Consider the following 16,151-nt stretch of genomic DNA (forward strand, 5'->3'; position numbering starts at 1 on the left):
ACATAAAATATCTAATCTTTGTAGTGTATTCAATTGAATATAGGTTGAAAAGGATTTGCAAATCATCGTATTCTGTTTTTATTTATGTTTTATATAATGTCCCAACTTCATTGGAATTGCGGTAGTAATTTCCAATCAAAATGACCATTAAGTTATCCATTCTTCAGCATCAGGGAAAAAAGCAGACTTACACAGAAGAAAAGATTTACACAGAAGCTTCAACAACTGAATATAATATTTTTATATATTTTTTTTTCCGTATTTAGTGTGTTTTTCTTTTGTCTTCAGAACTTCTCTGCATTTTGGAATTGTTTTTAATTTTTCAATAGAAATCTGTTGAGGTTTGGACTGGGTGGTCAGTCCACTGTTCAGAGAACTGCATAGTTTGATTTGCGAAGGCTTTACTTTTTTGCCATTTTTTTTCCTCAGTAAAGGCTTTTGACAGTTACTTATCCCTTTAGACCCACAGTGTTAACGTGACTTTCCACCATGGAAGGATGGACAGAACAGCCGTTTTGACTTAAAAATAAATAAATGAAGAGTGGTCTCTGACTTTTGTGGTCTTAGCAGATACTGCCCTTCTGCAAATATCTGAGGGAGAAAATGTGGAGTTTCTATGCTTTTAAACTGTGGAACTCAATTCTACCTTTTTATTAGACAGTCAAGCTGGTACACAGTTTTAAGACATTTTTGAAAATGTGTCTCTTTAATTTATCTCTTCATTAAAATTTTACTGTTTTCATTTACCTTTTAAAATGTTTTATTTGTACATGTTATCATTTCAGGTTATTGAAGTTAATTCTGTTCATTTATCACTTGTCTATAAAGCATGTTAAGCTGTATGAAAAGGACTCTATAAATAAAGTTCCAATCAGGAATTAATGAAAGGGTATCTTAGAGGTCCCAGTTGATACAACACACCTACCTGTGCTCTTTGAACCCAGTTTATATCCATTTGTACCCATAAACCCCTGCAGCAGAGGAGCACATTTCCGACCGACCATGGAGCTCTACAGCCAAAGACTTATTTTCTGGTTTCTTATTCTCTCAACAGGGCCATGTGAGACAGCCTCTGATTCAGGTAGTTCATAACTTACTACTAGTGCTTGTAGCACTAGTGTTAGCAGCCCCAGATAAGCATGTTTATTATTATTTTTCATTGCATGTGTAGGCTTATGCTTTATATAGTGGCTCGTATGACTGAAACTGTTCATTTTCAGTGAAGTTGCTCATGATTTTGAGTGTTCAAGCTTCAAAATCCAGTGTGATACTAATGAGGACTAATCATTAACTATGCACTAGGAACTTCTTCGAGACACTGTTAAAGAAAAGATGCAGAAAACAATGGCTTTAGGAGCCATGTTTGATATTTGTCCTCCAGATGTCAGTGTTGATCATGTGGAGTTGTGGCTAGGCTGTAAGCGCTTTTTTTCATGAGAGTTTTGCTGGCATCCTTTATCTTGATTGTTCCTGAAGAGGAATGTGTGAATTGCAATTGATTGCCCCAGTTCTGTAATCTCAGTGATGTTGTGAGATATGAATAATTGCACCTAGACACTTTATATTAGTCATAATAATGATGGTAGATGTGTTATGCCCAAGATTCACTTCAATTAATCAAATCCGGTAGTTACTCAGTAAATCTGATTCTTAATATAACGGTTTCCTTCTTGTGGTGTCAAACATGCTGTATTCATAGAGCAACTGTATCAAGACAATTGAAATTCAGGTTTTAAGGTATATTGATATATCTTTCTTTATCTTTCAGAAGTCATGCTAAAAATGGATGAAGCATTATTAACAGTCCAAAATCAAATGTCCTATGGCTTGCATGTTCTCTACACTTCAGATTACTGTTATAAGGTATTCTGGAAATCTATTATAATCTATTATAATCTATTATTGCAATAACTTCAGCTTTTTCAGTTATTTTCACTAACTATATATAATTGCTTATTAAAGGAGTTTATGGTTTTAAAAAAAGTATAATCAGGGTATTTGCAATATTCAATGTTTTTCAGTTAATAGATAACGTAGTGAATTCAAAAGTGTGTAAAAAGTCTGTAAAAATGTTTCTATCGACTTGTATCAACTTCCATCACTGTATCAATTTATTCTAGTGGTAAAAAGTCTTATTAAAAAGCATTTTTCTCAAAAATACAGCGCACAATCAGTCTGATAAAAAAAGGACATTTTTCCATGTCCTTTTTTTTGGACATCTTTAAGCATGCCAATAATTCTGGAGGGGAGAATTACATGTCTGCATATTATTAAAATGATGCACATATAATTTGTGCAGTGTCTGTATCAGCCTTTGGCCAGCATGGCGGCTGGACCAGGAAATGTGTCTGTAGTGGTGAGCACACCTTTCACTCTGACCCTGAAAGTCACTTCTGTGAATGGCAGTAGCACTTTGTGCAGGTAAGGCTTAAACTCACCCTACAGCTGCCAGGACAGACTTGCTTCTATTTTTGTTAGTCTTGAACTGATTTGTAATGCAATAGAGCACCCCACTTAAAAATCACATGCTGTGTATTCTTGGGTGCAAAATCCATTTTTCCATTTAGGCAGTCTGTGTTAACATCAAGTCTTATAAATCATTGTTTAAGACAGGCTCATTCCATTTGTGTGGCCTAAAGGACCTTGACATAGACTAAATATACAGCCTTTATAACTGAAGATTCCATTTGCAATCTTTCAAACTACATCCTATGTACTGTGTCAGCGTGTGACCTGACTTTTAGGTCCTGAGTGCTGGCCTTTGGAGGATATCTCATTCGCTATTGATCTTGCTGCCTTTTGGGGTTAATAGGAGCTGACACTCCAATAATAAAGAAAAGAGCCATTAAGACTTCAAAGCTGTAACAGTCCTTAGAATCCTCAGACATGTTAAACACAAAGAGTCAGTAGACATATTTATAAGCAAACTGGGCCTAAGAGTCATCAGGACTGAGGCATTCCATTTGGGGTCATTATTAAATGGGTTGTGGGGTATCTAGTTACGTAAGACAAGGTGCTGTGTCTCCCCCCTCCCACTGCCCCCCAGGCTAGGGTATAGACTTGGGCTCCTTACAGATCAATAGTGAGGTCCCTTTCCAGACGGAGCTGTTATTGATTCACCCTCCTCCCCCAGTGAACATGCCGGCTGGTATGTCATTCCCTGGCCAATCAATAAAGGCTTGTAGCACATTTTGGGGATGAAACAGGAGCTGGCAGAATGTGATTGAGAACTGCAGTTCTACCTGTTGTGCTCTAGATGGCTCCCTCAAGCCTCCTGTACACTGTACTTTGACTTAAACAGTAAATAACATTCAACAAAAAGATTAGTTGTCAAACTTTGTTTATTGCCATATAGAGAAATGCATGGTGGGGCAGCTGTCCATGGGATATACAGTTATCAAATGAGTTTGTGAATAGTAATTATATAAATAACAATATACATTAAGAAGCAAGCATAGTTAGATTTTGTATTTTAAAAATTGTCATACAACACAATGGCAATAGTTAAACCCCTACTATGTAATCAGAATGTGTATGGCCATTTATCACCTGCAGTATGGTAATGTATCCATCCTGCGTTTTAAACTTAAAATACAATCATTATTCTCAGATTCATTGGTATATTATGTTCATTTAGTCACCCCAGTTTAAGCTACTCCTTCGAAGAGGCAGGGCATTATTCTCTTTGGGTGAGGCCTGGAGACACAAACTTGGAATTTAATGTGACCTGCTTCATTTCAATGGACCAGTCTCCAAATGATACCTATCTACGTAAGTACAAGCTGTTTACATTACTTAATCAATTGATCAATTATGTAGATGTCTGTGGAGACTTATAAGTGCAATTTACATTGCCAGTTAATGTCTGCAATATTAATTGCAATGTTAATCTCTTCTTTGCCTTACAGTGTTGTGTCACACAAGTATACACACCGGCCACTTTATTAGGTACAATGTTCAGCTGCTTGTTAATGCAAATAGCTAATCAGCCAAGCACATGGCTGCAACTCAATGCATTTAGGCGTGTAGAGGTGGTCAAGACAACTTGCTGAAGTGCAAACCGAGCATCAGAATGAGGAAGAAAGGGGATTTAAGTGACTTTGAACGTGGCGTGGTTGTTGGTGCCAGACGGGCTGGTCTGAGTATTTCAGAAACTGGTGATCTGCTGGGTTCTAGGGTTTACAGAGAATGGTCCAAAAAAGAGAAAATATCCAGTGAGTGGCAGTTGTGTGGACAATAATGGCTTGTTGATGTGAGAGGTCAGAGGAGAATGGGCAGACTGGTTCAAGATGATAAAAAGGCAACTGTAACTCAAATAACCAACCAAACCCTTTGAGGAATGTTTCCAACACCTTGTTGTAAGTATGTCATGAAGAATTAAGGCAGTTCTGAAGGCAAAAGGGGGTCCAACCTTTTACTAGCAATGTGTACCTAATAAAGTGGCCGGTGAGTGCATATTTGTACATTGTAACAGGTAATAATATAAACTTACAGTGTCACTTTTGGAGCATGTAGCACTTTTACCCACTAATCTATATGATTGAATCAAATCAAGGATCCCTTTTGATCTGTCTCACCCTTAATTGAGTCAGCAAAAAAGGAAACATGTCCTGTGATCTGAACTTCTATAGTGAAGTGCTTCTCTTGTGTCCCAGGGGCTGAATACATGGGGTATTGATTCAATAAGCTGGCCCTTTCTTCAAAAACAGTACAAAGAAAGGCTTTTCTGACATGTTTGTTTTGGAAGATGCCCCATGAGGGGTGCATTGTGGGAAATACATTAGAGGAGCGTGGAGGATTAAAGCATAATGGGATTCTGAAAGCAGCATGCTCCATAATGTAGAGTCTACTTTACAATAGTGCAGATTATGTTGTAGATCAGACTTTTAAGGGCAAGTAACCATTATCTGTGAGATATATGGCCAGTGTGACTAAACTGTTGGCTGCATGATGAGCTTCCATTAGCTGCACTGTCCGGTGATTATATGCAGGCTCCAGTGAGCTTTCACAACTTAAGTAATGGGGCTGGTGATCAGCAGGCTGGAGGCAAGGAGAAGCTGACCACTGCATATTCAATATCAGGTCTGGACTGACTTGGGATGCAAAACTCATTGCATATGTATCTGCAGACTATATGTTTTTCAGATGGATTGAGTTAGTGAGCAGAATATTTTGTATGGATAGCAGCAAACTACTTCTGGCTGTGATTTCTCTGCACTAAAATCCAGCAAGATTAAATATTGCAAGGAAGCACTCATCCCAGTATTGTTTAGAGATGGTAAGTCCTGCTAGCATTAGCTGCCTCTGAGCACTGAGATGCATTCACTGAACATTAAGTGTAATTAACTTACACTTTAGAATCAATACATTAGTTTAACTTGCTAAAGTATAAATAGATAAGCTGAATGTTTTCAGGGCATTAAAGGGGACATTAGGAGGGCTTTATTTAGACCTTTTTTGGTCATTATACTTCCCAGGGACTATATTAGGATATTAGGTGAAAGTCACAAAATAGTCTTAATGGGTCTTTTGAGGGAACTTAACAAAATGATGTCTCAGTGATTTTTATTAATGTGCAAGGACGTCCTCAAGATATTTTCTTGGTTGCGCCAGTATCACTGCTATGAAGATCAATTCCATTTTACTGCAGATCATCTGGATAAGTCAAAGTTTACACATGTAGTTTGTGTTGATTAATTTCAAGGACATGGCACTGTGGTTCTTTAGCTCAGTCATCGCTACAGAGTTTATAGTGGGACAGAAAGTGTCATGGTGTGTATTTGCGCGTTGATTAAAAGGCCATTTCCATGTTTGTTTTTCCACACAAACCCCTCCCCTTGTACCTTTGGTTGTTGCCAGTATTGCGTCTTACCCTCTGGAACCTTTATCATGGATGATGCTTCCTCGCATCCCATGTCATGTGTTCCATCATGTACTGTGAAAATAGGCCTCTGTGCATTGTGTTATTGGTGATCCAAGGTTTAGGTTGCATAAATTGATTTTACTCTGACAAGCTGGTTTCAGGTTTTGTGAAGAGGAAGTGTTGGGCTGTCGAGAACTCCCCCGTGAAACAGAGTAATGAGGTTTCTGTTTGGCCCCATGATAAAGAAAAAACTAAGAAAAAGGATGTAGACTTTATGCTATATGTTTTATGTTATGCATGAAGACAGGTTAGAGGGATCTAGCCAGCATTCAGTGTAGCTGGAAAATAAATCAGTATTGAATATGCATTTATATGTCTGAGTGGTTTGGGATAAGAACAAAAATGTTAACAAAAATGCACTGAGCCTGTCTAAGCCTGTGTAAAAGGCCTGACTGCAGAATACATGCTCCTTTAGATCCCAACTGAGAGAGTTGTGTTGCTTTGCATTTGTGTATGGATGATGGGGTATTTTTCTATTGTGTACCAGCAGCCAGGGCGTCTAACTATTAAAATACAAATTATGCCACTATGGCCAACATCATGTGAAGTAGGTACTACAAATTTCATGAACAAGTAGACATGTGCAATTCCAGTTTTGTTCAAAATATGGTACAAATCCATGTGTCCTCTTGCTTATTTTTTACATATAGTATATTTGTCAGAATGAAAAATGGTGATGATCAATAATGGAAGCTGTAATATTCAGAGGTGACAAGTTCAGCTTGTAGACTATTAGAAGTAAGAATAGGAGAACATACAGTAGTTTTAAAATAACATAGTTTTTCAAAACTTTGTAAAGTCCTGAGGTCTGACCGTGAATGAAGTCTTAAGCGTATGCTGATGTTATGAAATACTGCAGTACTTGTTACAACTGAAATATTCAATACTGATATTCCTTTTCTCAGCGCTGCTGGTGGCTGCCCTGGTTTTAGCCCTTTTGGCTTTTCTATGGCTCTGTGTGCCTCTTCTCCTCAGGTAATGATGTGGCCTCTTTTTCAGTCTGCTCACTCTTGACTCTTCTGGTTTTACTTTGTCACCACATGTTTTATCATAACTGGATAATTCAAAACACAGATACTTATACATATATTGATATAATTCACCCTCTGATCTGGTGTTTATCAATTTCATTGTCATAATCAGCTTGAATTGCTCCTAATTTGTTGCTGTTGCTGTTATAGGGTAATATAACTCAGCTAATAAAAGTGGGCAAAAATTTCAGCCAAGTACTACAATTCCATACATATGTAATACAATACAATAAAGAGAAGTGAGTGATTGAACTGTGTTTTTCTTAGTTTAAGTCAACAAGCTCTCACGCCTATTGTTTTCTAGCACAGCTGCTTGATAACTGTGAGTTCAAATAACGCCTGATTACCTTGCAATGGCTTTATTGAATTATTCATACAAACATTAGCTCTCAGAGCACAGGAGTATGAGATGTAGATGCTGATGGTTTTCCACAGATAATGATGGTTTGCTAAAGTAATGCATCAGTGACAATGTACAGGTCTAGCTATAAGTATTAATCAGAAGATTCCAATATTTTCAGTTTACTTAGCTTTGTATGGTTGTATAAAACAATTTCTTTTATTCCTTATAGATGTACCTGCATGTCCAAACTCAGGAGTCTTATGTGCTGCAATAGATCTCGATACTCCATGGAAAGGGTAAGATTGGTGATGGTTAAATGTAGTTTCTCCAGGACACTGTGTCCCATATTTGACATAGAACCTACACAATAAATACAACAAATACACAGATCCAGAATACAATAGTCTTCTATACAATATACAATAACTATACAACTATACAACCATTATGCAACCTCAATTAAGCTCAGTGTGATTGAGTTAATTGTTATGTTATCAATAATGAGCGCTTGTTACCAAGCTGCAGCCAGTACTTGCTTTGAAAATGTTTCAAATGCAGACATCAGTGGCTTTTTGTTTGTTTGTTTATCAGCTTTTTGTCTGTTCAACCAAGAATGATTTGCCTGGTCTAAAATTCTTAGTTTGATTAGCCTGGTCTGTAGTGCTACATTTAGGGGTTGGAAGAGCCAGAGCAGGAAGAGGTTTGTGCTAATTCCTCTGTGATGGATCTCTCTGCCAACACAAGGCCATATGGGAAATGACAACCTCTTCCCTGGGAAATGAGAGAAACTGTTCATAGTCCCCAAATATATTCAGCCAGTACACAGGCATTTTAGAGGGGCATTATATATAGCCTATCAATTTCTAGTACCATTAGTATATTCTTTAGTATATAATCAGAATGTTCTAAAAAATATATCAAGACTTTCTTGATGTATTGTATGCTATGATGCTTTTTGTTTCATGCAGGAAGAGGCAAATACTGAGGCCTGTGTGAACCAAGACCGGCCAAAATCATCTCGTCTTAAATCTTTAGACACGTTCCGAGGGTATGTTACATAAAATGACAGTTCATTCTAATGAGACCTACTTTGGAGCACTTGTTCGTGGAGAACTCTTCCAGTCTATGCATTTGTCTTGATTGCTCATTAATTGTTTTTGGCATGCCAACCGTGTTTGCTAAGAGAATGCATTGTATAACTACCGAGATGAGAGAGGTCATAGTCTGGACACATGCTCACTTGCGCCATTGTTATCTGGCAGTTGCTCTAGGCATCATCTCTAATATCTTTTGCGTCTTTAGTAGGGAACAGTGGATTGCTGTTGGTCAGGAGTGATGTGATTTAATCTGCAGGCCCAGCAGGACTTAATAGTGGCTGCAGGGCAGACACAAAGCACGGCTCTTTTGAAACAGGAAACTGCTGTAGCTTTGACCTCCCACTTGCCCAAAAACTGATGTAATAATACAGGCAACATATCAGCACATATTCAACAGGCTGTGAATTTAGAGCTACAGAGGATATGACTTCTCAGATCAGGAGCTGAGTAAAAGAGATCAAATGTCCTTGTTGGCAGATTATTGTTACCAGATAATCGCTAATGGTAATTTATTTAACAGGCAATATCATGGCAAGTAACCAAATTTGAATCATATTTCAAGCTGCTGTGGCTTTTAGATCTAACTTGTACCATGCAGACCTGTTTTTAGTATGTTTTTTTCTTTCAAAAAGTAATTTGCTACTTAATGTTCCAGCAACTTTTGCCATGATATTCCTTATAAAGTAGAGCACTCATAAAACCAGATGTCTTACTCTGCACCTGCTTTTGCTCTCTGAAATGCACCGGCCCATTTCCTTACGTAGCCTAATGGTTTTACCCGTGTGATTTGAGAATGTGGCTTTGTCTCCAAAAGTCTCCTACCCCTGGTCCTAAGCCACATGAACAAGTGCTTGTGCCTACACAGTTGCGTCATCACCACTGACCTCAGTTCACTGGCACAGCTGGTCAGTTAGCAAAGCAATAGAAATTGGTGGCCCAGTGAGAGATCTAAAAATGACCCTTTCTCTGTTTTTTTTTTTAACAATTTCTTTCACATAATGTTCCAAAGTACTGCAACTCTCATAATATCTGTGCAGACTTTGTATAATTTCCTGTAATATAATATAGTCTGTAATTATTTGCAGAAGTTCAGTCAATAATTAAGTCAACAGTAATTTAATGAGATGTTCAGAGGCAGACGTGCAATAACTACATGACACTTGAATAAAACAATGATTATATACGACCGGCCATTTTACTGTGTACACTTCTTTGTGTCTGCTCTCATTGTCCATTTTATTAGCGCCACTTACCAAATGAAAGGGTCCAGCTAAAGTATTAAATGATCAGGACCACCACAGGGCAGGTATTCTTTGAGTGGTGGATCATTCTCAACACTGCAGTGAAACTGACGTAGTGGTGGTGTGTTAGTGTGTGTTGCGCTGTTGCGTGGATCAGACACAGCAGTGCTGCTGGAGCTTTTAAACACCTCAGTGTCATTGCTGGACTGAGAATAGTCCACCATCCTAAAACACCAAGCCAACAGCGTCTAGTGACCACTATGAAGGACTAGAGGATGACCAACACAAACTGTGCAGCGGCAGATAAGCTATTTTCTCTGAAAAAAGGTGGACCAACAAAGTACAACAATACAGAGACGCAGACAGGCTACAGTCTGTAATTGTAGAAACACACTGTGCATCTGTACAGTAAGTGGAGCTGAAAATGTAAAACGAACATTGAGCCTAGATAGAAGAAAGTCATGCACTTAATGAAGTGGCTGGTTGGTGTACATTTTAATTAAAAATCATTCATGACAAAATCCTGAAAACGGAAAAGTTTTAACTTTACTATTTAGCTAATCATAAAAGCCAAATACAAAAAATGCATTATTATATTAATGCAAATGCAAATTGAACAAGAAAAAGAAAATATGAAAGTGATTCTTTACAGAGAATGTAATATGGGGCAATATCAACTGTGATGTAGAAATACAATTTACACCCTTTAGTTCATGGAAATCCAATAGCAATCCAGAGAGCTCTCGCTGTGGAACATGTTTATCCAAATCACCTGCTCTGTCCCACTGTACCTGTTTTCTGTGTTTGACATCTAAAGTTGTCTTTTTATTCAGTTCAAAAGTTGAGCTACTGAGAAATTATGTCATCCAATTGTATAATTCTTTGAATCACATTATTTTCCTCACTGGTGTGATATAATTGTGGTACCACTCAGTGTTATGACAACAGATTCTTTTCAAATAAGCCTTCATAAATATCTGTATAGATTTGTGTCAGTTGTTGTGAAAGACTTATGTAGGAAGCCTTATGAATGCTGTCCTACAGTGCAGTGCTACTGTAATTACATTAATGATGATATATTAATACGGAAAGTCTAATATTCTGTCAAAGTACTAATGTAAAATTATTGATATTTGTTCACTTCAGAACCAAACTACTAAATAAAAATATTAATGGACAAAATGTGCTTTGAAAAGCATTAAAATTTTCTGTGCATTAAAGGTTTCTGTGCACCTCTTAAAGGAAGAAATACTGCATGTCATTTCTGAGACAGTAATCAAATCCAGTATTTTGTTTTCTACCCTCGACTTCCTAATCGATTACAATAATTCTTAGGACTAATTAGATGTTGGCAGGCAATGTTAATTGTTTAATCTACCAAAGATGGGTTTCCTCAACAGAAAGGGGAGATATTGTGTCAGACACTGAGAGGCTTTTAATTAAAATGATTGGCAACGATGTCCTATATTGCCAAAATCTGCTCAGTCTCATCTAGAAAATGACTTAACCTTTGTCTTTGTTACTATGGATACTAATGGATGGAGTCACAAAGTGTCTGTGAGAGTGTCTGTGTGCACGCATATGTGTGTTTGTCTGTGTGTGTGTGTGTGTGTGTGTGTGTGTGTGTGTGTGTGTGTGTGTGAGACAGAGAGAGTTAAAGGACGAAAGCGAGAAAGAGAGAGAGATGTGCTTTGCTTTAATAGTCCTCTTTAGAGGATGGCATGTGATTAAAATCTTGTATCAGCAGGTTAGGCCTAAAAGGGGCAGTAATGGTCTCTGTTCTGATCTCTTAATTGAATTTCATGAGGGAAAACAAGGGAGGGCCAGTATAGATACAGTATGCTTTATCAGAGTCTATTCTGAGGGTTGGCTTTGATCTCCTTGTGGTACTTAAACAGGGCATGATGTTCAGGTTCCAGAGAGTACAAACCGCAGAAACATAATCTTGATGATGCCGGTTTTACAGTTGAGCTATCATTGGTGGTGTTGTTATGCTGGATGCTGAACAGGTTTTAATGCCGCTCAGGGTGCACTGCTGATGTAGCATAACAAAAACATGCATTTCTTTAAGAAGCAGGGGAGAAGCACTGACGCTCCTGCTGCTAATTCAATGTAGTTTTTCATAGTCACTGCATTGCCACTTGGGCAGCTTGCACTAAGCTACGTGTGTATAATAAATTACAGCAGAGAGCTTTAGTCAGCACTTCTGGGTGAGGAGATTCAGAGGACAAGCATTCATTTCCTGAGTGATTCATAATGCTTAGATTGCATTACCTTGCAGTGCATTTCTTACATGATATATAAAATATAAGCCCCACCCTTCAGATCTGCAATATGATGATGCCTCTTTCTGTAGCCTGTATTGACAAGTAAGCATAACACTTGGAAAGTTAAGATTTGTGAAACACTTCTCTATAATGAATCATTTCTTCACTCATATTTTGCTTTGTGTTTTGTAGGGTGTTTAGTTATACTTCTGTGTGTTACAGCAATATCAATTACAGCCACAATTGACAATTTAAGTAACAGGAATGCACTTACTGCATTCATAGAAGGCACTTAGAAGGAAATGATCAAATATAAATACTGTAAAGTAGCAAAAAATGGAGTAAAAACATCCACATTTGGCTCACAGTGTACTGTCTTATTTGAAAAATGAGACCTCTAAAATGTGCATAAGAGATATTTCATGTTAACAAAATTACCTTCACAACTTCTATGGCTTTAACAGCCATCGAAAAATTAAGCATTAATTGTGCTCTGCAACAAAAAACAGCATACATGTAATTTTTTGTTAAAATTATATAAGCGTGGTACAACATTGTTTGATGTATTTAAAATGAAACGATCAATAAAATGTAAATAAATCGGTCCTGTGTTATTATGTATAAGTTTGTACAAAATAGAATAGAAAACAAAATGAATGATTATCAAAAACAGGTAGAACTGTTGAGATATGTGTTTTTCTTGAAGAGGTTCAATTGGCAACAACATCATTAACCATATCCTTGCTTACATTTGGCAGGTGCTGATTTATGAGGAACCACAACACGTGACAAAATAAGCCTGTGTTTGTCAATGATATGACTGAGAGATAGAATGCAAGCTCTAGCTTATCTTAGGACAACAGCTCTATTCTTGTTGTAATCTCACATATAACACATGATTAGAGAAGGTTTGTACATTGGCAGTCAAAGAATTGCTCACGTGCACCAATGTCATACACTGACACTGTTTTTAATTTATTCACGTAAAGAAGGAAAACCACGAGTGACAGATGTTCCAACAAAACGAGTGGAATTTAATTGAAGTTCAGACATGGCTTAAAACATGAGATCTTGTGGGGCTACATTTGGAAGTGTGTGTGGAAGAAAAATCCAACTATGGATGGTCTGGACACCAGTGAAGAACATGTGGGAAGCAGTTCCAGCGAATCACTAAAAACTCTAGGAAATTAAGACAAAGCTATATGAGGTTGTCTTTAAGACTAGACAACCAACAAAAGGCTGATAAATACTACACTGTCAAGAAGAACTGCTCAGAGCTTGTTTTTGTAATCTCTGACACAGCAAAACACACAACAAAATACACAGTTTCTTGTGTTTGTCAACATTGTGGCATTTTGTAGCTCCTCTGGTCTTGGAGACAACCTTACACTGCGTTATCACACTTTGTCATACATAAGTTGCTTTGTCATACACTTTTCTAGTGAGTTGATGGAACTGTTTCCCACATGATTTTCACTGCTGTCCACAGGTGATCCATAGTGGTTGGATTTTTCTTCTCTACACATTTTCGAATGTAGCCCCACAAAATCTCACAATTTAAACCATATCTGACCATATAATGAACTCTGTGGCATTTTGCATTGTCTTGTTTGAATATCCATCGCTTGTTTTTCACCTTTAAGTGAGCATACAGGATAAACACAACGGCTGTTAAACATCACTGTGTGACATGAGCAATACTTTTTTACCGCCAGTGTATTTATGTAACATTTCAATTAAGGACAAACCAGGCTGAGAATTTATGGAATATGTGTATAACAAGATATAGTCATATGCAAAAGTTTGTACAGCCCAGTCAAATTAATCGTTTTCTTGATTTTCTAAGTGAAAATAAGTGAACACGTCCTCTACAGAGAACCAACTTTAATATAGCAATTTTCAGCACTTTTCAGGTATTTGCTGAGCTTATCATATTGATAGATTCACTGGCTGACTGACTGACTGATTGATTGATTGTTTGATTGATTGACTCATTCATTCACACAGCGATGTTTAAATATTTAAATAAATAAATTACGACTGCGATGATTGTACAGTTTACCTGATTACACCGTGTAAAAAATGATCGACTGAAATGTACCTTCACAATGAATCAGGAGTGATTATTAGCAGTTAACAAGACAATGTATCTCTTAAACTGCTCTACTGCCCTCTCTCTTTCACCACATCGAATCACTTTTTTTGGCCATGTAGTGTTTTATGCATTTCTTTAATAAAGTCTTCAAGGCCTTCCATGGTTATCTTTAGTTCCAGTAAAGTTTAGAATCATTGAAATGCAATCCACACGTTATTTTCCTTGAACAATTGTCAATATAATACATATTATGAGCAGGCAGATTACTGGATTACTAATACAATTGATACTGACACCCCTAAAATAACAGCCAACAATTTAAAAATACGGTTAAGCAGCTGTAGGATAATGTTTGAATGCTGGAAAAGAGGCATCAACGCTACATAAATGAATTGCCAAGCAACATAGCCTGAATGATAGCATTAATGCTTTAATATATGTGTTTCAGTGTGTGGCATCATCAAAACTCATTACTGAGTCCTTTAATGCGTTGGTGATTGCAGTTTTAACAAGGTACTAATTTAACGCTTTTTTTTTTTTTTGCAGTTTCTCCTTAACAATCATGGTATTTGTGAACTATGGAGGTGGAGGATACTGGTTCTTTCAACATGCACCTTGGAATGGTTAAGTATTCTGAAAGTGTATGATATCATAGACACGTGGTTAAGTGTTATTTTCAGATCGCATGTCTGTCCAGCATTGCTGCTTTATGTTGTTTGTTTGCTCTTCATGAAGTCAATTCAAAGTCACATATCACATTATTGTACAGTTGTAAACAAAACATCTCATTTCATTCCTCAGAAAATATGAGCCAGGTTTTATTGAAGCAGAGTCCGTTTGTCCTCTGGGGTAGTCTGAGGTCACCCTGAGCTCAGTGACGATGCTCCCCATTTCAAGGCACTGCAGATTTATGCTATGGTGCTGCTAAGGGCATCTGGCTCATCTGCCTTCTGGCTTAGGTTTTAGTCTGGACTGATTTCATGACCTGTAGTAATTTCTACACTTGTGGGGAACGCCTATGCACTTAGTAGTTTGCTTTTTCCAGGTGATTTAAAAAGTATTAGTGGTTTCGAAAAAAAAACAACACAGACAAAAATTGATGTCGGACACAATGCCTTCTTCTTCTTCTTTATCTTCTCCTTCCTTATCTTCTTCTTCTTCTTCTTCTTCTTCTTCTTCTTCTTCTGCATCTTTGCCTGTTTGATTGCACGTTCTTCATCAATGAGACCTGGGCTATCTGCATTATGTGAATTTCTTTCTTCAAATCTAGAGTTTGCCTGAAAATCAATATCACTGATCATCCTCATAGGAGGCAGATAAGGATGCATGTTAAATTTTAATGGAGACTATTACAAAGTGCATCTCCAGGAGTATTCACAGATGAACTCAATTTAAGCCTCATAATAGCCTCTTCATCACATCAGCAGATCTGTATTGATCATAGAAGAAAGCAGATGGATTTTCATATAACTGCAAGGCCTCCTTTGTCATGGCTGCATGAGCATATATAAATCACTCACTGTCTGAAAATCAAAGAATAATAGGAAAACACTGTTTTGTGGGTGTGCAATGTTTTATCATTTACAACGTTACAGAGCTGACACCATTTGGTTATAATAAGTGCTGATGATGTTGATATCACTAAAGCTAGACATCGCCTGTTTGTCTGATTCATTCATTCAAAAACATGTTCATGCATATTAAACCCAGTATGCAGTTGACTGTATATTAATGCATGTGTGGGTCTTTTTTCTTTCTGTTCCACAGGCCTTACTGTAGCTGATCTTGTGATGCCTTGGTGAGCTTCCAGCAAGTACTTAATAAATCGATGCAGAATTATTACTTTCCATTTTTCTGATTATATGGAAGAGGTGGAATACGGTCCAACAACTGAATCTGCCTTCAGAATGATTCAGTTCCAGATCTTTTTTCTCCCTGTCGCACAGTGTGTGCTCAGCCCATTAATCCATTCCCTTCCAGTGGTACATTAAGCCTGAAAGATATGAAATATATTACATATATATACAGATTCTGTATGTGGGAAAACCTAGCAATTCTCCATGCACTGCTAACTGAAATTAATTAAATTAAGAGTGAATGAAGGTACTGGCAGTAGATGACACACGCAATCAACAATAATTCTGTAGTTTTGCT

At 37.3% G+C, this 16,151-nt stretch overlaps 1 protein-coding gene across 1 annotated transcript in view; it reads left to right on the forward strand.

Moving 5' to 3' along the window:
• Nucleotides 1-966: 966 nt before the first annotated feature.
• Nucleotides 967-16,151, forward strand: part of si:dkey-192p21.6 (uncharacterized protein LOC565246 homolog) — a 36,007-nt gene continuing 20,822 nt past the window's right edge. Inside the window, exons 1-9 of the mRNA XM_037538493.1 lie at nt 967-1,081; nt 1,769-1,863; nt 2,300-2,421; nt 3,638-3,771; nt 6,829-6,898; nt 7,527-7,593; nt 8,266-8,345; nt 14,544-14,620; nt 15,765-15,795. Coding sequence (XP_037394390.1) covers nt 1,003-1,081; nt 1,769-1,863; nt 2,300-2,421; nt 3,638-3,771; nt 6,829-6,898; nt 7,527-7,593; nt 8,266-8,345; nt 14,544-14,620; nt 15,765-15,795 — 755 coding nt within the window. The 5' untranslated portion in view covers nt 967-1,002. The remainder of the gene's footprint in view (nt 1,082-1,768; nt 1,864-2,299; nt 2,422-3,637; nt 3,772-6,828; nt 6,899-7,526; nt 7,594-8,265; nt 8,346-14,543; nt 14,621-15,764; nt 15,796-16,151) is intronic.

Source organism: Pygocentrus nattereri, chromosome 5 (assembly GCF_015220715.1).
Source record: "Pygocentrus nattereri isolate fPygNat1 chromosome 5, fPygNat1.pri, whole genome shotgun sequence".
Lineage (NCBI taxonomy): Eukaryota > Metazoa > Chordata > Actinopteri > Characiformes > Serrasalmidae > Pygocentrus > Pygocentrus nattereri.